Source organism: Drosophila montana, unplaced genomic scaffold (assembly GCF_035044405.1).
Source record: "Drosophila montana isolate Dmon_TW-CO22-7 unplaced genomic scaffold, ASM3504440v1 contig_3213_1, whole genome shotgun sequence".
Classification (NCBI taxonomy): domain Eukaryota; kingdom Metazoa; phylum Arthropoda; class Insecta; order Diptera; family Drosophilidae; genus Drosophila; species Drosophila montana.
In genome coordinates this window covers 47330-62341 of record NW_026998093.1, presented here as the reverse complement: position 1 = coordinate 62341, position 15012 = coordinate 47330, and the positions used below count along the sequence as shown (strand labels likewise).

Genomic DNA, 15012 nt, shown 5'->3' with positions numbered 1-15012 from the left:
GAATTTGTTTGAATTCTGTAATCGATACAGATTGAAATCGCAGTGCTGCTTATCGATGTGATATCGAAAGACCGATTGTTTTGTGGTGGCCGGCAGATAGACGCACGGCAATTTGTTGTTTTTTTTCCACTCTACCATAAATACCTTTTGTTTTGCGGCACTCACGCATTCAGTTCGTTTCTCTTCTACAGCTTAAAACAACTAATAAGCGATACGCGTTACTCCCATTATTCCGCCGATTGTGTTTGCGTTTTTATTACACGCCAGCTGGAAGCGTAAAGAAGAAGCAGGGCCAGCAACAGCAGCGGAGAGGTGAAACAAAGGAGACGGCGACGGCGCAGCGCACACAAAAACACAATTAATATTTTTTTTATATAAATTGTCGCTGTTGGATGAGCACGGGACCGCGAAAGTAACGAAGCTGCCAGTAGAAAAGTGATCAATGAACAATCTGACGTGATAATTACGTGAATACGTGAATATTCCTGCTCCTGCCAAACGCCCCAAGCAAATTAACCAACACACATCCTGCAACGCGTCTTTTACATAACAAGCGGCAAAACATGAACAATCTGGCGGACTCTGTGGTAATCGATCCGGGCTTTGGTGGAGGCGACAAACAGCAACAGGCGGTGGCCACACAGCCGCAGGATCCCAGCGTTGTGGTTCCCCCACCTGCCACCAAGCAATCCTCAGCCCTGAAGAAGACAAGCCGGTATCGTAGTCGCTCCCTGAGCGCCTCCTCCACGGACTCCTTCAGCTCGGCCTCGTACACGGGCAGCAGTGAGGACGGCGACGATGTGCCGCCGCGCGAAAAGGTGCAAAAGAACTCCAAGGGTAGCTCCGACTTCTGTGTGCGCAACCTTGGCGCCCAGCATGCGTTCGGTCGCCGTGAAATCGAGATTGCCGAGCAGGAGATGCCGGGCATCATGGCGCTACGCAAACGTGCTGCCGAGGACAAACCGCTGAAGGATGCCAAAATAGTTGGCTGCACCCACATCAATGCCCAAACGGCGGTCCTCATTGAGACACTGGCAGAGCTGGGCGCCAGCGTTCGCTGGGCCGCTTGCAACATTTACTCCACCCAAGTGAGTAGCTCTAAAGGGGAATATCTAGTCCAAAGTGCTAAAGTACAGATCTTAACATAAGCAAAACATTCTGTATGGGGGATCTTGTGGCAACTGTTTTGTGCTGCCTGCGCCATTTGCTTCACGCAAGTCACTTGAGCCAATTTGTTGTCACGCACACACACAGATAGAAAGACAAACAAATCATCAATCAAATGACGCGGACAAAGTTAAAGGGGTCGCGGGCGGCTCAAGTGGCTTGGTTTGGCAATCAAAGAAGCGAGACGCTGATAATTGATATGTGTGTGTCTCTGTGTGCGCGCCCGAAATTGGGTCTGGCCCCCTCTGGGCGCTATTTTATTCTACGGGCCTGCAAGGGAAACTGGTTTCTGGCGCCCAGCTCCGGCTACAGTCCGAGCTTGTAGAGCAGCTACCCCTCATCTACCCCAGGCGGCGGGACTATATCGAATGCAATTAGCATTGACAGTCCAAAGCTGTTTGCACTTTTTTATGTGCCGTCTAATTAATCGCTACACCCACACGGGTACGGATCGGACGGGGCAGCGCCCTTATCGACTTCTTATTGACACACTGAATCACACAGTAAGCGCTGCGTAGCTTTCAGCTTATCAGCCAAGTGCTGTGCTTAGGCGAAGTCACCTGTACTAGCCCGCCCGCCCGCCTTTCCCTCTAACGCCCCTTGCGTTTACTCTTTGCAGAACGAAGTGGCCGCTGCACTGGCTGAATCGGGTATACCGATTTTTGCCTGGCGCGGGGAGACGGAAGAGGATTTCTGGTGGTGCATTGATCGTTGCGTCAACGCCGAGAACTGGCAGCCCAACATGATACTGGACGATGGCGGAGATGCCACCCATCTGATGCTCAAGAAGTATCCAACCATGTTCAAGCTGGTCAAGGGCATTGTCGAGGAGAGCGTCACGGGTGTGCATCGCCTTTATCAGCTGTCCAAGGCGGGCAAACTGACGGTGCCAGCGATGAATGTCAACGATTCGGTGACCAAGACCAAATTTGATAACTTGTACAGCTGCAAGGAGTCCATTTTGGACAGTCTGAAGCGCTCCACAGATGTCATGTTTGGTGGCAAGCAGGTCGTTGTCTGTGGCTATGGCGATGTCGGCAAAGGCTGTGCCCAGGCGCTCAAGGGTCAGGTAAGAGATGCCTAGCAGTCGATCGTGAGAGCACGCTTAACATCACATTCTCAATCTCTCTCGCTCGCATCAACATGCCACCCTAGGGCTGTATTGTGTACATCACCGAAATCGATCCGATTTGTGCGCTTCAAGCCAGCATGGATGGCTTCCGTGTGGTCAAGCTGAACGAGGTGATCCGCAATGTGGACATTGTGGTGACGGCGACGGGCAACAAGAATGTGGTGGTGCGCGAGCACATGGATAAAATGAAGAGTGGCTGCATTGTGTGCAACATGGGCCATTCCAATACGGAGATCGATGTGAATGGGCTGCGCACACCGGATCTCACCTGGGAGAAGGTGCGCTCTCAGGTGGATCACATCATTTGGCCGGAGGGCAAGTATATCATATTGCTCGCCGAGGGAAGGCTGGTCAACTTGAGCTGCTCCAGCATACCCTCATTCGCGGTCTCCATTACATCCGCCACGCAGGCGCTGGCGCTGATTGAGCTCTTTAATGCTCCACCCGGTCGCTACAAGTCCGATGTCTATCTGCTGCCCAAGAAGATGGACGAGTATGTGGCCAGCCTGCATCTGCCCACATTCGATGCGCACCTGACGGAGCTGAGCGACGAGCAGGCCAAGTACATGGGCCTCAACAAGGCCGGTCCTTTCAAGCCCAACTATTATCGCTATTAAAGCGGCGACGACGGGACAATAAATGAACGCAAACAACAACAATTAGAAGAACAACGCCAACGAAAGTATTTCCAATGCAAGATATAAAACTATTTACGCGAGAGATGAGCTTCTCACAAATTGTTGACACAAAAGAAAAACAAAACAAAAAACATGAGAAAACAAAACACGACAACACAAAGTTACTATAAAATTGTATTGCTTAGTAAGCGAGACACGAGACACCAAAACAAAACAAAACAAAACAGATCACAGAAGAAACAAGAAAATCTGACGCTTTTTAGTTGCTAGCATTTAACTAATAACTAATGTATTTTTTGGCAGTTATTTAATAGCCGCAAAAGTATTTAATTTTTCGTCACATTTTTGTCATTTGCAAACACTACACACACACACACCCACACTCACACGCACACGCGACTAACGGTTTCGGTAGCTAACCAAACTTTCGCTTTGCTAACACACCCGCAGCCCCTCGCCGCCCCCCGCCGCCGCCCACATTTGGTGTACTTAACTAGCGGCATTTGAATTTATAATATAAATTTAATTATATTGAAAACGTTTTGTTGCCGTTGCATGGAATTTACTTAAATATTTACACCTATTTGTACTTGTTTAATCGTATCTATTTGTATTCGTTTATTTGCTTACTTTTTTTTTTATACTAAAAGCATGTTTCATGTTTCCCTTTTTTATTGTAATTTTTGTATCCTTAATCCTTGAGCGTCGTTCACGATGACAGTTAATTGAAATGCAGTGCAAATAATTCCATTTATTCAATTATTGAGGTACTTATGTACACGCAGGCATATATCAGATAAAGAATTCTATATATACACGCATATACATACATATTATTAGAGAACTTTATGTATTAAAACAAAACCAAAACAATTGAACAAAAGTGAAACAAAAACAAAATGTTTGTCAAAAACAAAAAAAAAAAACAACTGAACTTTAAGCGAAAATTGTGAAAGTAATATATAAACAATAAAAAAGTTTTATTGAGCAATGTGTTTGGTTTTCTGATCAGCCCCTAGAGCCCAGTTCAAAAGAGAATACAATTCGGTTTATTTTATCAGATGCATCACTCGTCTATTTTTATTTGATATTATGCCTTAAAAATTTTATGTTTCTTTGATATTTTTTACCATAATTTGTAAATTACACGTTACAAAAAATTATACATTCTTGATTTTTGTTTTGTTTTTTCGTTACTTAAAATGCCGTAGACTACATGAAAGTATTGTAGATTCGTCTTAATTAGGTTTAATCCTAACATATTGGTGGGGTGGACCCCTTTGCCGAGCCCAAAATAAGTCATCGACGACGTCGTCTACACCGCGTGCAAATAATTCTTAAAAAAAAAAACGAGAAATGGAACAAACAAATGTCGCAGAGCCGAAAATTTGCATTCAAAGGAATCAAAGGGACTAAAAAACTAAATGTTAAGCGATGTGTATATGCGTTTCCTTATATATGTGTGTGTGTGTGTGTGTGTGCTCGTGGGTGTATGTATGTGTGTGTGCGTGCCTGTTGTTGTTGGTGCTTGTTCACCAATTGCATCTGGATGGGACTGGGCATGTGGCTGCAAACAGCAGCTTAGTCAAGGAAGTGCGGCTTGAGGTGCTTGAGCATGCCGAAGGTGCGGAAGCGTTTCACTTTCATGACCTTCATTAGCTCATCGTCGCATATGGCGAACTGCTTGTTCTTCGGATCGTACAAGTCGCGCTCCTTGATGATGGCCCACACCTTCTTGACCACCTCGTGGCGCGGCAACGAGTCGGCGCCCATGAGAGCCGACAGCTCCGGGGACAGATTGTAGGCGCGTGTGAAACCGGTGCTCTTGCGACCAGTGCCGGAGCCGCTGCCAGCGGATTTGGCTGCCTTCTTCTTGGGCGCTGGTTTCTTTACCACCTCGTAGTCGGAATCGGAGCCAGCATCGCTTTCAGTGCCCGAATCATCGGCATTGAGGCTCTTGCGCTTCTTCTTGGAGGACAGCTTGTGCTTGGTCGGCTGTGGCCGTTTCTTGGGTGCCGGCTTCTTCTTTTTCTCCTCCTCGCTGCTGCTGGCTACCTCATCCTCCTCGCTGGGCTCGCTATCGTCCTGCGGCTCGGCATCGGGATCCTTGCCATCATCCTCATCGTCATCGTCCTCCTCCTCCTGCTGTTCGTTGATAACCTCCATCACAATCTTGTCAAACTCCTTCTTACGGCTCAGCAGCGAGCAATTCAATTTGCTTTCCACCTGCTCTCGCACCCTCTTGGCCGAAATGGTCGATAGATCTGCATCCTTAAGCACAGACTGGATTTCGCTCCTCAGCTGAGTGCTGGAGATGTCCGACATTTTGTTCTCGTTGTTTTCTCGTTTTGTTGTACGACCGACGCAGACTCAGAAGCCAGACACGTTTCGTCAGCACTGAAATACGAGAAAAGTACACGTGAGTTCACGTTGTTTTTGTTTTTATTCAATACTAATAATAATATGTTTTACTGTTGCTTACCCTGTAATATGTTTATAATATTTTCTCGCTGCCTGTGCGTTTTTTCGGTCCAAGAGTTAAGCGGCTCGTTTTCTTTTTTCTTTATACCCTCTCCGGCGTCTTAATAGGGTTGCAACTTACAAGCCTGGATACACTACGTTCAAGCTGCATGATGGCGTCTTTAGCGTTGCAATGCATGTCTATCGCGCTTGTCTCCAATGCAACTCTGCCTGCTGCAGGGCTGCCAACTGTTTGCAAATGACCTGATTGTTAGTTCACGCGAACAGCTGCAGGCGGCGCTAGTGTGCAATGCAAGTGTTTTTGTGAATTCCGCGACGTCTGTGCATAAAATTCGAAATTAAAGTAACATAAATGCGTTAAATTAGTTAAATTGTGTGCTCCCAGTTAAACTCAGTGCTCAAAGTTGTCAATGCGCACTCCACAGCAAGTGTCAGACGCATAGTGCCAACTGGCGACAGACGCAGCCAACAATAACAATCGCCCCAGAGACGCCTTCACAGCAAACGGGAACGGAATCCAACAACAATCGCAGCAGCAGCAGCAGCAGCGGCAGAAGCAGCGCTGAGGTAATTTTGCTATTTTTTATGTGGCTTTTGTTTATTTTTATTGTTGCCCCGCTTACATGAGTGTATGCGTGCGTGTGTCTGTGCGTGTAAGTGTAGTTGCTCTATTTCTAAATTTGCTTCTGGGTGCAACCTGGAGATGGCGACGTGTGAATTGTTGTTGTGCTCTGCAGCTAGCTATTTTTTTATTTGCGTTGTTCTAGTATTAGCTAGTTTTTGGCAAACAAATTGTGTATGTAAAATAAATGCAAAAGCTTGCAATGCTTTTTTTTTCTTATTGGCAGCGCTTTTGCCTTGTCGCTTTTGTGTCATATTCGCGTCTTTGTTTTGCCGGCTTCGCTGCGACGCCCTTTTCCAATATGAAGTCGCATGTGCGGCTGGTCTCATTGGTTCTGTGAGCGCGCGTGTGTGTGTGTGTGTGTGTGTGTGTGAGCCCGTGTGTCTCTGTATGGGTGTCGCTCGTTGCGTACGTGCGTAAAACACATCGCTTACAATTAATATAAATGAACTTGTATATGAACAATAATATTCTATCGGAAAGCTCATAAAGCATATCTCATCACAGTACATAAAAACCACACAGTATTTGCTCGCGAATTGGAACTTTCCGAATTGGGATTCCGATTAGAATATACTACAACTTTGGGAAATCTCTAATTTAAAAATCATAATGGGAATGAAAAATGTGAAAGGGTATATGTATGTGAATGTTCTATATTATATTACACAGTTATTAATATTCATTATTTTTAGAATATTTTAAAAAGTTTCAGCATAACAACATTCTATAATATACATAAAGAGCATCGGTTTCTTACAGTACCTTCTGTCGAGGGACTACTGTAATAAATTGCTAGGTACTCGTTTATTTATAAGTAGCTGATTGTGGCTGATTGGAGGGTGTGTGTGTGTGTGCCACTTGCTTGCCTCGGTGCAAGATTGTAACACGAAAAGCTATCCACCCACCATGCCTAACCCTGTGCAACCCTGTCGCAGTTGTTGTAGGCGGCGGTTTTTGATGTCGTCTTCGGGCCATTACGATTTTATGGCTTTTGTATTTTCCCTTGGCAGTGCTTGAAAAAACAGCTGTAAACCGCAGCTACAACAATTATTAAAACAATAACACAAACAACAACAGTTCACGAATTCCGCACACTCTTTCCAAAACATTAAGATTTTTAATGTTTCATTCCAACCTGTTGCGGGCAAGAAATTCCTATAAGATTCCGCTACGTGCCACAAAATCCTATTGGAGCCTTTGCATATATTTTGTATGTAAAAAGAGCATTCAAACGTTGACATTGCTTCACGTACATCTGTTTATACGAATTTCGTGTAATATTATTGGTTGATTTTGGTATTTATTGCAGTGCCTGGCGTTGAACGTAGCGCTAGCATCAGTGATGAGCAAAATATCACTGAATTGCGATCGATCACTGCATAAAATAACTATCGGCTATGGCTGAAGTGTATACAGATTATCGAAAATCTGGCAGTTATCGAAGCTGTGGCTCAGGTTCAGCTTGAAACGAAGTTATTGAAGCACTGCAGTTGTGATGCAGCAAATAATTAAGGATTTGAAGCTTTGTCTCAGGCTCAGCTCAAAACGAAGTTCTAGTTCAAGTTATCGAAAACACGGAAGTTATCGTGAAGCAATTATCAAAGTTATCGAAGCTCCGGTTCAAGTTGAGCTCCCAAAATTATCGGAAGCTCCTCTTAACCGGGAAAAAGTTCCATATTAGAATAATTTATTTCAATTTTGTGTAAAATTGTATGAAAATATAACGAAAGTTATATTTTCAAGAATATTATACCATAAGACTAATAAAAAAATATAATATTCGTGATATTAATGAAAAGTTCGGCTATCATCAGCAGTTTTATTTGCCACAATTAATGAGTTGTTGTCGTGTTTTCTTGATGTTGCTAGTTTGTGGCGTGTTGTCGCGTTGTTAAAGCGCACAGTGGCCGTTAAAAGTTGATATACAACAGTTGCTGGCACCTGTTGCAGCTGCTACACCCACACACATGTGCACATACTTTTGGTTTGCACTGTGCCATGCCTTCATATTTCTTTTTGGATTTCTTTGTTGTGTGCACCAATTAGTTGTTCTTGGCATAGTTTTATTTTGTTTCGTTTCTTCGCATAACATTGCTCATTTAAGTAATCACATAAATTATCGCCGATTATGAAATCACAGCACAGTTGAGAATTTCCATCAGCCATTTTCCCGCTGGGCACAAAGGCAACTGTTGAGGATTGTCATTCGTTTGGGCCAAGAGATGTGACAGTTAGAAAGACGTTAGCTTAATTCTAAAATTGTTGATATTTCAAAAGGAATCTTTTAAAATAATGTTTAAAAAAGAGTTGCCACTCTCTTAAGTGGTGTTTACTGCAGCCGCAAAAAGAGTTGCCAGCTGTTCTTATTAACGAGTAGCCCAAAACAAAAGCTATTCAATTACGAACTAGTTTCGCGGAACCGTTTTGTTATTGCTGGTGCCTCGAAGAGTTGCCACCTGACTTTTTAAACGAATAGACAACAACTAAAGCTGTTAGATTTACGAACTAGTTCCGCGGAACCGCTTAGTTCTTGCTGTGGCTCAAAAGAGTTTTTAGATGGTTTCTCAAAGAGTTGCCACCTGACTTTTTAAACGAATAGCGCAAAAAAAGTCCATACAACTTACGAACTAGTTCCGCGCTTAGTTATTGTTCCGCTGTGGCTTTAAAGAGTTTTTAGCTAGTTTCTAAAAGAGTTGCCACCTTATCTTAAAAATAATAGACAAGTAAATGTTTCCACATTTCGTGGTTAACTGCAGATTTATTTAAAATTTGGCAAATCTCTTTAAAAAAAATCCCTGCTATGCACTGCCATTTACTGTTTGTTTATGGCTTTTCCAAACTAAATGCTCGCCATTTCGTCATTATAAACGACGTCAAAGTGAGCAGCCCCAAAAGTCGAGCAACTTTCGCATGGTGAAAAATGTTTTTCAATTTCTTCGCCCACGCCGCAAGAATTCTGACGCGCTCGATTTCAGTTTCTCTGGCCGATCTTTTATTTTCTTTTATTTTTTTCATTCTTTCTATATGTTTTTTTTTTATGCTACCCGCTTTATAATTTATATGCGAAAGAAAATTGGAAGGCAAATAAATAAATAAATAGGAAAATGTTGTTTCTCCTCCTGCAACGAAAAAGACATTTGAAAACGAATTGCCAAAGCTGCGGCCAAGTGTGCGTGCACAGTGGGCCATAAAGTTTGCCGGCCCACTCATAATTCATAAGCCAAAAAAAAACAAAAAAAAAAAACAAAAACCCCAAAAAACTATTTGCAAATTTCTACTGACCCTGGGCGAGGTGCTTGACAGCAGCAACAACATCAGGGGCCATTATTATGGTTGCAAAATGTCATTGCACATATATTTTTATGTTTTCAAACATGTGCACAATAAATTTGTGCAACCACGCCCACCCGCCACGCAGTCAAAAATTGTGCAATAAATTCCCTTACTTTTCTCTCTCTCTCTCTCTCTCTGGCTTGTCCCTGACATTGGAGCATGGAGGAAAATGTGTGGAAATTGCAATTTTTCTGTGAAAAATGTGCGCATTGTTTGCGACAATTTGCCAGACAGCGCGAATAGTTGTGAAAACTTTTTTTTGTTTTGGCTAAATGTGCATTATGAGTAATTAGTTCGAAGTCTAGGCGCCTGCCCACGTAAATCCGTCACATAAACAACCACGCCCACTGTTCTGGGGGCAGGTGGAGTGGGGTGAGGGGGAGGGGGGGGGCGGCTCGGACACGTAAGGTGCATAAGGCACAGTTGTTGACGTTCGTCTCTTGACTTGCGCCCAATTTGGCAATAAATTTGAAAAATTATTTCTAAAAATTTTGTTCGCGCACAAAAATGTTGTCGCTAAATAGCAACAACAACAACAACAACAACAACAAGAAAATCAACAAAAACAACAACAACAATAATAAAAGCCAAAGCTGAGTCAATTTTCTTATTTTTAGTTGCTATTTTTCTTAGCCGCGCGGTGCGGAGCGGCAAATTCGGTTGATTGCGATTTATTTTTGCCAACGCTGCGCTCGAAATCTATTTTATAAGTATATATGCATACATATATGTATATATATATTTATATATATTTATATATATATTCCACATATTTTATTGAACACTATACTAAAGAAATTTCGAATAGAAATCATATTTATGCTAAATTTAAAAATATTATTTGGCTGGCGGCTAAATTTAAACATGCCATTTACTTCGTGAAGCAACAGGGCGGGAGATGCGGGGGCGATTAGTCATGCAGGTGTTTTGCTGCACACAAAACGATTTCGCTTTTTGTTTAATAAACCACTCGTGCCCACAATTTGATCAATGTTTAGATCATTTCTGCAAATCATATAAATTATATTTTAGATATTGGTAATTGGCGCTCGCCAATTTGTGAATTTGTTTATGCGAATTTATGCTAAGATCTGGCGAAAGTTGTTAAGAAAATTGCTGTTTGTGTTTTGTATTTTTTTTCTTTCTATTTTTCAAGGTCGTTCTGTGTTTTGTTATTGTTGCCTGGCAAGGATTTTCGTTATTGTGTATTGCCGTGTGTAGTTAAGATTTGTTGGCCCATTGCCAAATAATTAATACATACTATTATAAATCTTCAAACTGTTTAGTTAAGTAACAGTGCTCCGTTAAGTATACGCATTCATATCATATAAAATGATCATATTCATAATATTTCAAATTCTTGAGCGAAAACTTTTTATGGTTTTATCAAAAATAATGTAGCACCTACCAGATTTTTCTGGTCTTCTATATTTTTGGTTGTATATTTTTTATTTTTGAACATTTAAAACTGTTTTTAAAAGAGATGTTTATAGCTCGGGAGCTGATCAACTCCCACACAAAGCGAACCTTGGGATAAGGATTGCCACCCTTCTCATAAACAGTGCTGAAAACTTTTGAAATTGCTACCAGTGTTGAACAGAAAAAAACTTAAATTTCAACTTTTCAAAATGGAAACTTGAGGCGTTACCTTGGCTAAACTTGCGTCAAGGCACCTGAATCGAGGTTCGAAATGTCAGCTGCCTCCTGTCTTCCCCAAGAAAAAGAAATCCAATTTACTTGAGAAATTTGCTAATTGCTCGCACCTTGACCCAGAAACCCACTTAGCGTACGAACCGTGTGTTAGTTCCCGAATGCTCCGCCTAGAACTTGGCGTGTAGGGTGTAAAATACAAACGAAAATGCGGAGCGTAGAAAATAGAAAAACTTTTGAAAACTTTTCGAAAATGTGGCGCTGTGTGCGCTCTCTCGAGCTCTCCGCCCTATGCTATTTTCGAAAACATTTTTTCGAAATGGTGAGCGCAATGCCGCAGGCAGGCAACTGTTGTTGTTCAGCCTGTTCGAAATGTGAAAGTTCATTGTTTCATTGAGGAAAATGGTGAAAAACTTTTTGGCCGCGCCGCCGCCAAATTATCTAACAGTTGCTGACGATGCGCGTTGAGAATTTTCGTCGGTTTTTTCAGCATTTTTTTCGAAGATCAGGGAGACTCGCACTCGCGCTCGCACTCGCTGTCGGATATTTCTAAGTTCGAAATCTCTGGCGATCCGTTGCACGCCTGGCCGTGCCGTGTGTGTCTGCTCAGTGGTCTCTGCGGAGGTTTCACGTTTGAACGTCTCGTACAATTTTCACGGAAAAGCGCAATGTGAAAGCCAAAGACTAGAAATAGCCACGGCGTGACGTCCCCAAACAGACTAGACACTGACAGTAGCAAACCGAAGCGAACCCAGTTCAGATCAGATCATATCAGATCGGATCGGATCAGATCAGATAAGATCATTATCGCAGACCATTGATCCTGTAACTGTAATACTGTCGCGCCTGACAAATGGCCAGCCAAGTGTGAGAGAACGAACAACTGTGCAGAAAATGCTGTTAACATTCCAAAAACAAAATAAACGAAAGTGTTGAAAAGATTTTGCAAAGTTAATTTTGATTTGCAACTAGCGATTTCTTCGATCGGCAGGTGGTTTCCTCTAGTTTCTCATCAAGAAACTCCCAACCCACAGCCATTGCAGGCGCGTCTCGCGTGTGTGCGTGCGTGCGTGTGTGTGCGGTGTGTCTGAGTGCGCATTTGTGTTTGTGTGCTCGTTCCTTGTCAGTGCGTGTGTATCGGTGTGTTGTGCTTAACCAAATGTTGTGCCAGCTGACATTGTGTTGGTCGTGAGGTCGTCGCCGTCATCGTCGTCGTCGTCGTCGAGTCCAATACACGTAACGCGACGTGGACAGCGCAAGCGATTAAAGTTGGCCAGTTGGAAATTGGAGCGCTGCTGGAACCGGGACCGGGACCGGGACCATGCCGATCATTGCCGATGCCACCAACGATGAGCCACCAGCAAAATGTTGCAAATATTGTGAGGGTATGCCTAGAACTTATATACATGTAGTCTCTATTAAATATATATACGTCACAATATAATAATACTTGCTGTTCGCTTTGCCGCCGGCGAGTTCACTAACCCAACAACATATATCCCTGGATGCCACGCACTTTTGGTATCTATTAGCTGCGGTAATTAACTGGGAGGCAAATCCAAACACTAGACGCTCGGACTCGGACTCTAGACGAAAGCGTTTCGATTTGATTGCACGCTTGCTTCAATTGAAAGATTTATGCGTAATTTGCCTCAGCCTCTCGCTCTCACCACCTCTCTATAAACTCTCTCTCTCTCTGTCTCTCTCGCTGCTGGCTCTCTCACGCTCTGCCTCTCTCTCTCTCTCTCGGTCGGCACTTGATTGTCTTGACTGGCATTAACTTTGTGCCCCCGAGTTTTGACTCTTAGTTTTGTTTGTTTTAATTTTCAATTTTTCAGTTGTTCTTGTTGTTGTTGTTGGAAAAGGAACGCCAGCAATTGTTAGGGCACTTTGGTTTTCCTGCTTTGTTGCCACTAAAAAGCCGCTGACGTGTCTACTTAAAATTTTCAAAATCATGACAGCCACACTAACCGGCCTCTGGGCCCACAAATTAGCCGTAAAAAAAAACAATCTTTTATTTTATACATAATATATTTTATTTTTTTCAAAAAACAAATACCTTTTGCATGTTTTCACACAGCCGGAAATGTCAAAACAATATAGGCAAAACTAATTATATTACATTTAAAAATAGCTTAAAACAAACTAGACTTTAAGATGTATTTAAAGATATATACATATATACAGAGATGTCTCTCAAGCCTTTATCACTCAGCTAATGTATGCCTAGATGGGCCGAGTCTTCTATTATAAAAGCAGATTTAGTTTTAGTTGTTATTTTGTTTATGTAAATTTGAAAACTTGTGTTGCCACAAATGAGGCAGCTTGTGGCTGACGCTGCTGCAGCCGGTCTCGGTAGGGTTTCTGGCTGCTTCTGTGGGTCTGCTCTGACAGCCGTGCGTTGGCACGCGATCAATGTCAATTTAAATGCTGCTGGCCATTGGCCTCCCACTTAATACCCAGCCCCTGCCCGCCCACCTACTGCTGTTCCTGCGAGCGAGCTGTCAAAAATAACTGCAACAATGTAAATTTTGTCAACTATGGCACAGAATATAGTCAGGGCTTTCTGTTTTTAAGTTCGATTCTTGAAGCTTGTTTCCCATATTTCGAAATTAGCAAACTTCTTTGTTTTTCATCTTAGTTTTCCATATCCCTGAACTCTTTTAAAAATTGGCAAACTTAGTTTCCATCTTTGTTTTCCATTTCCAATAACTAAAACTTTAGTCTTTGCAAAATATTCAAATTTATTGTAAAACAATCTTATTTTACATTTATAATTGCCCGTTGTACTGAAAATATTGAAAGCCATAAATATTTTCTTAGACAAAATGCGGGCTAAATTTGACCTCAACTTTAAATTCACCAAATATGGTCAGATGTATGCAACGATTGGGGTCAAAGTTATTTATACTTTGATGCTGGGTCGCGCTTAAAAGTTTTATATTTTGAGCGAACCCTCAAAAAGTCGTTTTTCTTTTCATTCAAAACATGTTTGATGCTTTTCTTCTTAAAGCTGTTCTTTTGGATTAGCTTAAGATTCAGTTCAGGGAAAACTTATTTGGTAATCCGGGCTCAAGCCGGCTTAAAGCCTTGAATAAAATACAGTCAATGGACCGCAGATAAAGACGTTGAAACTTCCCTAAAACTTGCACTAGATATATTCAAAGATAAGCCCAGGTTCTAGCCAAGGTGTGAATTAAGAAGAAGCTTTAAGAATGCTTTAAATGCATTAAAAATTTAAAGTAAAAGAATGCATACAAATGTTTAAGATTTATAGAGACTTAATCAACTTGCGTTATCGGATTTATTATTCACTTTTTTATATTTAATTTATATTTATATTTAAAACATAAATAAAATTTCACAAATAAAATAAGAAATGTGTTAGCACATAAATATGCTGTTAAGATACGCATTTATCACATTAAATATGTGATATGTACGCATATCATTTTAATATAAAAAAAATATTAAAAATGAATTTGATTTACATAAAAATATTACATAATATAAGTCAAATTATGCTGGAAAAAATGTTAAATATCGCGCGAAAAACTTATCCATTATCAATCAGTCTATTTTGTGCCCTTTAGTTAGCAAGTTTTTAGGCACTTTTGATGAACATTTCTGATTGCTGCAGACAAATAAATAAAAAGTTGTAACTTTCCATCTTTTGCGGCTGCCTGCGAAATCAAACGCATTTAAAAATAAATAAATTATTGTAATACCCAGAATTTATCAATCTAAAAAGCGGGCAAAAAGAACAACATGCATTGAGGATCAACAGACATTAGCCATATAAATGACTTGTTTACAACAAAGCGCAGTGTTTACAAATAGTCAAATAACCCGCAAGAAAAACTCATTTCTGTGGGCCAGGCCAACGTCGAATTGCTACCGAGCCTTGACACTCTTTTTTTCGAAAATGTTGTTGTGATTTTTATACAGTTTGTTAGATATACACATGTATATCTTTTAGCTATAAC

The 15012-nt window shown here is 41.7% G+C and overlaps 3 protein-coding genes across 3 annotated transcripts in view; 2 read left to right on the top strand and 1 right to left on the bottom strand.

Moving 5' to 3' along the window:
- The first annotated feature begins 455 nt into the window (after positions 1 to 455).
- On the top strand, positions 456 to 3801 carry AhcyL1 (Adenosylhomocysteinase like 1). Its single transcript, XM_064688406.1, has 3 exons — positions 456 to 1088; positions 1787 to 2236; positions 2323 to 3801. The coding sequence occupies exons 1-3, from the start codon at positions 564 to 566 to the stop codon at positions 2914 to 2916; spliced, it is 1569 nt and encodes a 522-aa protein (XP_064544476.1). The 5' UTR covers positions 456 to 563; the 3' UTR covers positions 2917 to 3801.
- A 184-nt stretch (positions 3802 to 3985) lies between these two features.
- Positions 3986 to 5578, bottom strand: Non2 (upstream activation factor subunit spp27 homolog Non2). Its single transcript, XM_064688407.1, has 2 exons — positions 5420 to 5578; positions 3986 to 5334 (listed from the first exon to the last, which is right to left on the bottom strand). Exon 2 carries the CDS (start codon positions 5260 to 5262, stop codon positions 4519 to 4521), a length of 744 nt encoding a protein of 247 aa, XP_064544477.1. The 5' UTR covers positions 5263 to 5334; positions 5420 to 5578; the 3' UTR covers positions 3986 to 4518.
- A 6661-nt stretch (positions 5579 to 12239) lies between these two features.
- Mrtf (Myocardin-related transcription factor) overlaps positions 12240 to 15012 on the top strand; it is a 41545-nt gene continuing 38772 nt past the window's right edge. The window contains exon 1 of the mRNA XM_064688405.1: positions 12240 to 12411. Coding sequence (XP_064544475.1) covers positions 12348 to 12411 — 64 coding nt within the window. The 5' untranslated portion in view covers positions 12240 to 12347. The remainder of the gene's footprint in view (positions 12412 to 15012) is intronic.

Coding starts and splice junctions, on each gene's coding strand:
- AhcyL1 (XM_064688406.1), top strand. CDS start 564: ATGAACAATCTGGCGGACTCTGTGGTAATCGATCCGGGCTTTGGTGGA. Junction 1,089..1,786: donor GCAACATTTACTCCACCCAA/GTGAGTAGCTCT, acceptor TACTCTTTGCAG/AACGAAGTGGCCGCTGCACT. Junction 2,237..2,322: donor CCCAGGCGCTCAAGGGTCAG/GTAAGAGATGCC, acceptor ATGCCACCCTAG/GGCTGTATTGTGTACATCAC.
- Non2 (XM_064688407.1), bottom strand. CDS start 5,262: ATGTCGGACATCTCCAGCACTCAGCTGAGGAGCGAAATCCAGTCTGTG.